The sequence below is a fragment of the Capsicum annuum genome, unplaced genomic scaffold (assembly GCF_002878395.1).
Source record: "Capsicum annuum cultivar UCD-10X-F1 unplaced genomic scaffold, UCD10Xv1.1 ctg83390, whole genome shotgun sequence".
Taxonomy (NCBI): domain Eukaryota; kingdom Viridiplantae; phylum Streptophyta; class Magnoliopsida; order Solanales; family Solanaceae; genus Capsicum; species Capsicum annuum.
In genome coordinates, this window is record NW_025894259.1 from 1,845,672 (window position 1) to 1,853,835 (window position 8,164).

The 8,164-nt window shown below is 36.9% G+C and overlaps 1 protein-coding gene across 1 annotated transcript; it reads right to left on the bottom strand.

Moving 5' to 3' along the window:
- Window positions 1–547: 547 nt before the first annotated feature.
- On the bottom strand, window positions 548–6,847 carry LOC124895666 (cold-regulated 413 plasma membrane protein 2-like). Its single transcript, XM_047406102.1, has 4 exons — window positions 6,494–6,847; window positions 2,751–2,858; window positions 2,544–2,614; window positions 548–1,065 (listed from the first exon to the last, which is right to left on the bottom strand). The coding sequence occupies exons 1-4, from the start codon at window positions 6,667–6,669 to the stop codon at window positions 812–814; spliced, it is 609 nt and encodes a 202-aa protein (XP_047262058.1). The 5' UTR covers window positions 6,670–6,847; the 3' UTR covers window positions 548–811.
- Between the last annotated feature and the right edge of the window lie 1,317 nt (window positions 6,848–8,164).

Below are 8,164 nucleotides of genomic sequence, written 5' to 3' on the forward strand. Positions count from 1 at the left end.
TCAAAAAACAAAAACATTTTTAGCATATTTCTTCTAAGATTTGAATCGCAAAACACAAAGTGATGAAAAGTTCTTAAATAGCATGTAATCACAATTAATGGTAAATTTGAAATTTAGAGCAAACTCAACATGCTAATTTTCGAGCCAAATGAGTCCCATATAACAAAAATAAGGTGAAAAAGAAAAACAAAAAGTACGTTGATGTGTAAAAATAGTCTAATTATCTGAACCTTAACGCTGACTCATAACAATTTGATCGCTCAAACACGTGTTTAAACCAAAAAATGGATCGAACATTTTCATGACTAGCAACATAAGTAAAAAGTTTGGATTTGCGCAAGAGGAATTGACCCAAGCAAGGGGTGTCAATCACGTAAAATAATAGATCAAAGGTCCCTTGTCAAGGATTAGAGAATAATAATTTTGAAATAAAATGTATAATAATTGTATACTGCCATTTGAGTAGAGGATTAATTTATCTCGATATTATTTATCCCACCATTTTTACTAAAATTATGAAATATGAAATTAGTTGTCCCATACAATGTTTGGAAGAAATATAATCTCAACATGACCAATCTAGTGTTCGATTGGCCATATAAAAGTTATAATTGTCACCTTTCCAAGTTCATAGTCTGCAAGCGTTAAACGTGTGAAGATAACTTTACAAATTACATCAATCATAAGTACTTTATATGTCAAAAGTACATAATCACTTAACCAGAAATGTTTAAACCACGCCCAACATAAAACCATTTTATTCATCGTTCTAATAGTAAAAACACACAGATCATTTTGCAGCCAAAGTTCATCAAACGGCTCGTAGTACCAGAGCCCAGATTGGGTAGACCAACAGAAGGATTATACCAACTGTGTTAGATATACCATTGCTTTGTGTCAAGGAATTTCTGAATCCACCAGAGGCTCTGATGTGCTCTTGGAGGAGATAACAGCCAATCAAAAGACATATCACAGTGCCAACCCAACTGTCTCTGAAAGTGTGGGCAAAGAGGTTGGGTGCAACCACTAGGAGTAGGATTAGTGAACCAGGCATCTCCAACCAGTCTGAATTTTACGGACAACATTGTAAAGAAGGATTAGCATATATCTATGACTTGAGCATACCTTGGTAGCATAATTTGAAGTAGATATTTATACATACACAATTTTAAGATTAAGAATTAGTGGGTTCCGAATGAGTGTGACATTCAGCCTTGTGACCATATGAGGTCCTGGATTCAAGTTGTGGAAACAACCACTTGCATAAATGCACACTAAGACTGCGTACAATAGACCTCGTGGTCCAGCCTTTCTCCGGACCTACCCCACGCATAGTGGGATTTCGTGCACTGAGCTGCCCCCCTTTATATAAACATATTTTTTACCAAAAGCAATAGGTTCAGTTAAATTCATAGAACTTGCTCTAGTTTTGCCTCCATGCGTGTTTTGATGTGTGCACTATAGAAAGAGAAATGTACAAACCAGCAAGTGGGCACATCAACTAATCCATCGGGTACTTGCTTTTCCCACCAGCAGAGGTAATGGATAACTCCAGCCTACCAAGACTCATGCAAAATGGAAAGAACCTAATACTAAGTTTTAGTCTGCTAGATTTGAACCCTGTTCTCCTGGGATATTTTGCCCTTCCCAGACCACCAAACCACACCCTAGAGCATTATTAAAGTAGACATTGACCAGCTAGATTCACAAAGGAACTTGAAGAAGTCTTGCTAGTCTTTCCACCATCTATGTTTATGCCCGAGGGTGTAAATAGACTTGTTGAAGCTAATGCTCAAAATATTTTGGGAGAAACTACATTTGAGTTTATCACTAAGAGGTCAAGAGTGTGAAGATAACAACAACAACAACAAACCCAGTGTGTTCCCACAAAGTGGGGTCTGGGGAGGGTAAGATGTACGCAGTCCATACCGCTACCTCCGAAGAAGTAGAGAGGCTGTTTCCAATAGACCCCCGGCTCAAGAAAGTGTGAAGATATTATCACTATATACAAATCGTGTTTTATGCTTCAGTCTACACATAAAAATCTACCCAAGGAAAGCAAAATATCAACAAAAACAATCCGCGTGACCGTTCCCAGGCGGCTATGCTACAAATTCGCTAAAACCTTCAATAATATCTCTAAAATTACTAGTGAAGCACTCATCTGTGTTTACCATTCTCCAATGGTAAACATGCACATATTTGCAGAAAGGAGAGTGCTGGTAATATGAATAAACCAGTTTATGATTACTGGTTTTGGTGGCTGGGCTAGTATCTCATCTGTGTGAAGCTCGGAGTTTCAAAAAGCATACTAATAAATTAAAATTAAGAGACATATATCTTCCATGATCCATCAAATGTTATGCTAATAAATTTGGGGTGCATATTACTTGCCGGAAAGCATTTCCAATTGTTTTTGGAATATTAAGAAAGAGTTGGCGGAAAAGGTTTGGATTACAAGCAAAAGAACTTAATTGCAGAAAGCCAAAAACGATAACCAATAGGTTACTTTCAGCATATAAATCAAAAGCTAATGTTCGTACCTGGAAAATGTCGTGGGAAGAAAAGCCTGAGTACGACTGCAACGAAAGCAATCCATTTCCCAACCTCTCCTCTGGAGATCAAAAACGATAATTGATGAATGAAGGAAAGAACCTCTTTGAATCAGGTAGCAATCTAGAGATAAGAGAATATCCTTGAAGACAAAGAAGCAAGGAGATATTAAATAGCACCAAACAAGGAAAGTTTACCTGAAGAAGTGGAATAACACTGAAGGGAAACTGAAGAAAATATATGGGACTAGAAGTCCAGTCAGCATATTTGTTTTCCAGTTTGTCCGGTCCAGTATCAGCAAATAACTGCAGATGATATTTGATCAACTGGTTATTACAAAATCCACCAAGAAAAAGGTGTAAACTCTAGGTTCTTTACAAACCTGTTTGACTATGAAATAAACTAAAGCATTTAAAGAACTTGCAACCAGCAAACGGACCACATTCCACAAAGATGAATCACATTTCACCAGCTACCTTTACACCATCAAAATATACTTATTCAATTGATTGAATCACTTCATCTAAAAGCTTAACACATATAATAACTTTTTTTTTTTAATTCAAGAATACAAGTGAAGCATATAAAACAAAGCAAGAACATTATACATCAAGCATAGAGAGGCGGCTTCTTACAACAGGTAGAAAGCAGAGAGAGTAAAGGTTGAGTAACGAAATGGTTGAGAAGAGAAAGAGCAAGAAGTAATGCTTAGAAAATCATACAAATCTTAATGGCTCATGTTATCAAAACAGAAGTCAATTAAGTAGAATTTTTAATTTGGTGCACCTGCACATTTATGCCATAGAAGCTATACTTCGTTGCTAGACAAACATTAGTGTCATGTCATGTTCTCTAATGGGACTACACAATATCGAGTATGAGAGAGAGCTTGCTCTTTCACAAGGACATACTGGGTTACTTAACTTTGTTTTGGGTATGGTCCAGGCAAGCATATTACCATAGTTGAGCTTTGCAAAGTAACAACGTTTTACACTAACTTACCTGATGTCTTCCTTTAGGCATACTAAAAATTAATTGGAATGACGTTGCAATATCTATTGTCTGCAGAACATTTTCGACACATAAAAGTTGAAGAACCAGAAAAAAGAGCGACTTCCAAGATTCCCTACACCATTAAATCAATAGACATCCCCATGTCCATGTAAAGGTGAATTCAAGATTTAGAGTTGGTGATTTGGAGTTCCACTGCACCAACTGAGATGTCAAGAGAAAGCCTTAAACTTCACTATGGCATTGCAAAGGGAGATCGAAGATGAAGATTTTCTGATGCAGTGTGTTTATGTTTAGGATGAAAACTTTGTCAAGAAATGCAGGTCAACACTTGGGATGTCTTTTCCCATTTTAAATAGATAACAAGAAAATTTAGCCTGGACTTACGCATTTATTTTTGAAGTAGACAACTTCTCTGTGATTTAAATGAATAGACACAACATGAGGAAAAATAGATAGGAGAAAGAAGAAGAAAGACAACCTTATCTTAGGAAAATCTATGGGGCAATGAGTTGGTGCTAACTACTAATCTCTTCATAATATGTTAAAAGCCAAGTAAATTAGCTCAGGGTTGGTAATGTAAAAGCAAAAGCATTGAATATGAGAGGTTATAGATATGATATCAAGCTTTATACCAAATTAGAGCAGCTAAACAGGATGACCCCCAAAATCAGGAAAAAGAAAAACGAAAACTAAAATGGTAGTCCACATTCAAGCTGCACCAAGTTCGAATAAGATCATTGAGTTGAAATATGGACACTAATAAGCCATACAAACTTTCATCCAGCCAGAGAAACAACAACAACAACAACAAACCCAGTGTATTCCCACCTAGTGGGGTCTGGGGGGGGTAAGATGTACGCAGTCCATACCTCTACCTCTGAAGAAGTAGAAAGGCTGTTTCCGATAGACCCCCGGCTCAAGACACGAGATACCACACAAGCACATAGTAAAGCACAGCAGTGATCATAAAGAGTCAGCAGTTCCTAATTGCATCAATAGGACTCTTGCTGTAGAAAATTCTTCACATAAAGATCATAAAGAGTCAATTATAAGTGATAAGTGTTGAATCCTGTTAAACGAATGTATATGAGCTAGAGGAAATCTTCTTTCTTGATGTTGTAGCTAAGAAGTTAGTAAGTGTTCTAATCCATCTTCACCATCTACAGAAAAATGACTTGACCAACAATGTAGACACTAACATTTCTCTGTCTCCTCAATTCCACTTATCCTAATATATCTGAAATTTGCCATTATCTTTGTTTGTAGAGAAAATAAAAGAGATTTTTGATTTATCCACCATCTCAATTCAGATTCCTTCTAAGTTAGTACTCCTCCTTCCTCCGAGAAGCACATTTGGGAAACTTCTCACATATGGCTTTCAAAATGTATTACCCTTTCAATGAGTAACTATGGGCAATCTATTCAGCGCGATGAACGTTTTAGGTCATCACGCTGAATTTTACTTTGTTAGACTCTATCGCAAGAAACGAATTAATAAAGTTCTCCCGGCTGACACTACAAATGGCATTTTGCTATGAACTATGAAAATCATATGTACAGCTAAAGAGTTCCTACAACCTGAAATCTCTATTGTACTCTACTTATCAGATCAAGTATCTATTGCTAATTGAACCCGGGAAATGTTAAAAAAGACGCGAATAAAGAGTAGAACAACATACCAGCAATCCCTATAAGTAGCACATTGCAGGAAACAAGCATGAAAGAGCCATAGGAATTAGCATTAAATGACAACAGCTCACTCAATTTACCCTCCGTTAAAAAACTCGAATTAATCCACCATTAAAAAACTCTCATAATTAACCCACTAAAACTCCTACCATCACTATATTCTAGGTTCTAGGTTGATATGCTAACTGAGTTGAGTGAGCAAGAAATTTGACGATTTTGGGCAAATATCTTCAATAGATCGATGAATTTGAGGGATTTGAGAAGATATTTGGGCAAGGAGCCGAGAGAGAAAAGTAAAAATATTTAAACATATAGGATAAATCCTATAATGCACATATTGCTTTTGCCTGTGAGAGAGTTCTAATTTGTAACTATGCGCCTAATCCACTCATCACATGTTGCGCTCTTCTCATTGTCTTACAAAGCTTAACAAACTAAGGCTTAATACATAGCCAGTCCCTTAAACTTGCCAGCAAATTTCATTTAGACACTCGAACTACTTGTGTTCCAATTGAAAACCTGAACACATGATAAATTATTCCAATTAGACACATCTGATTCACATTTTGAAAAAAAATCCTCATGGTCTCAAGAGCCTATTAGCTAGTTAAGTTAACCACATAAAATATCCTCTCTCCTTTAATTTTACGCATCAACCTTGGTTAGAAAACGTCTGGGTTTACGACTTACTAAGATGAATGCATATAATTAAAGGAGATGGTATATTTTATGTGGTCAACTTAACTACTCAATAGACTCTTGCTAATACGCACAAAACTTTTTCCAAAATAACCATATCTAATTGGAATACTTTAAAATGTGATTAGGTGCTCAATTGGAACAGGTCATAGTTACTGATGTATTAAGCATAAATTAAACATTATTCGAAGAGAAACCAAATTAGTAAAAGTAACTTCTGGTATTCTTCAGAAAGTGATAAAGACAATATGATTTTCCCCTCGTTATCACTTATCGAATTGAAAACCTCAAAATCAAAAGGAAAAAATATCAAGCTAGCTATTCACGTCAAAAGTCCACTGGGAAAGGAAAAAAAAAAGAATCTAATGTCGCAAAGCACAGTTTCCTCAATGTAATAGACATAAGAAGACTAAAAAAACTTCTTTACAATAAGTTTCTAACTTTTCGTTAATCAGAAATTATAAACAGATGACATTACTATTTATCATTACAAGCAAAGAATAAAAGAAAGAAAGAAAAAAAGGAGTTTGGACATTACATGGCAGCAAATGAGGCAAACCATTTGAGTAAAGAAGTACCAAATCCAAGACCACCAAGTTTAGTGGCATGATCAAGTAGCTTCTTAGCAGCTAATTTGAGCTCATTAAGATCTTCATTAATCAATCTGTTAGTATCTTCATCAGTCTTCATAGCCAAATAATCCATCCTCCCCATTTTTCTTACACCTCTTACTCGTACTAGATCTGAAATATTATTGACAAATTAGTAAGGATAAAGGGGAAATACAGAATTAATGTGTACAATCCAGCCTGTCGAGTGACTATTATTAGTATTTATTTTTCAAGTATAGGTATAGTTGAGATCAGATGGAGATGGCGGTTTAAACTGTAATATTGGACACGTGCGGCCTTACAAGGGAACTTAAATTTCGCCACTTTGACCGAAGTTAACGTACCTTGCCACCTTGGTACCACGTTTCTTACAAAATTGGGTTTTACGCTGCGTCGAACAATACTTATTTATATTACTAAAAATAAATATTCACTAATATTTATGTAGTTTAGAAACTTAATTTATTATATTTATTTTATTTTTAATACTAAATATTTTTAATGTAGAGGTAAAGAGAGTTAGTGATAGACTGATTTCTATTAAGTTGGTCATGGGAGGATCTACGGTGAACGTTATTAGTGTCTACGTCCCGCAAGTAGGTTTGGACGAAGAGGAGAAGAAGGAATTCTGGGAGGTTGTAGATGAGGTGGTGAGAAGCATCTCGAGCACTGAGAAGCTTTTCGTGGGAGGGGATTTCAATGGGCATATTGGGTCTTTGTCGAGGGGGTATGATGATGTGCATGGCGGTTTCGGTTTGGTGAGCGGAATGAAGAAGGAGCTTCTCTGTTAGATTTTTCTAGGGCCTTTGGGTTGTGGATAGTAAATTCGAGCTTTTCGAAGAAGGAGGATCACCTTATTATGTTTCGTAGTTCTGTGGCCAAGACTCAGATAGACTTTTTGCTTCTTAGAAAAGAGGATAGAGCGCTATGTAAAGACTGTAAAGTCATACCTAGCGAGAATCTCTTGACTCAACATAGGTTGTTGCTGATGGACTTGGTTATCAATAAAGGCAAAAAGAAGAGAAGTGGCGAGGCATGGCCTAGGATTAAGTGGGGTAACTTGACTTTGGCTAGTGCTTTGGAGATGGAAGAGAAGTTAAAGAGTATGGGGGCTTGGGAGAGTAGAGCGGGTGTGGATAATATGTGGGAGACGACTACCAGTTGCATTAGGGAGACAGCTAAAGAGGTGTTGGGTGTCTCGAGAGATCGATCTGGCAAACATCGAGGAGACTGGTGGTGAAACGAAAAGGTCAAGAGAAAGGTGGAGTCTAAGAAGGTGGCTTATGCTAAGTGAGTAAGGATGATGAGGAAAGACAGAAGAATAAGGAGGAGTATAAGGTAGCTAGAAGAGAGGCTAAGTTAGCAGTTACTACGGTTAAGACAGCAGCTTTTGAGAGTTTATATGTAGCTTTAGAGGAGAAAGGCGGAGATAAGAAATTGTAGAGGATGGTCAAGGCCAGGGAGCGGAGGGCTCGTGACCTTGACCAAGTGAAGTGCATCAAAGAAGAGGATGGTATAGTATTGGTTGAGGATACCCTCATTAGAGAGAGGTGGCAGTCCTATTTTCATAAACTTTTGAACGACAGGGGGGAAAAAGG

What these genes read in the sequence shown, in the direction of transcription:
- LOC124895666 (XM_047406102.1), bottom strand. Translation starts at nt 6,669, where the DNA reads ATGGGGAGGATGGATTATTTGGCTATGAAGACTGATGAAGATACTAAC. An exon ending in TTTGCCTCATTTGCTGCCAT is followed by an intron (nt 2,859 to 6,493) that starts GTAATGTCCAAA and finishes TATCATCTGCAG; the next exon opens with TTATTTGCTGATACTGGACC. An exon ending in CTTCCCACGACATTTTCCAG is followed by an intron (nt 1,066 to 2,543) that starts GTACGAACATTA and finishes CGTAAAATTCAG; the next exon opens with ACTGGTTGGAGATGCCTGGT.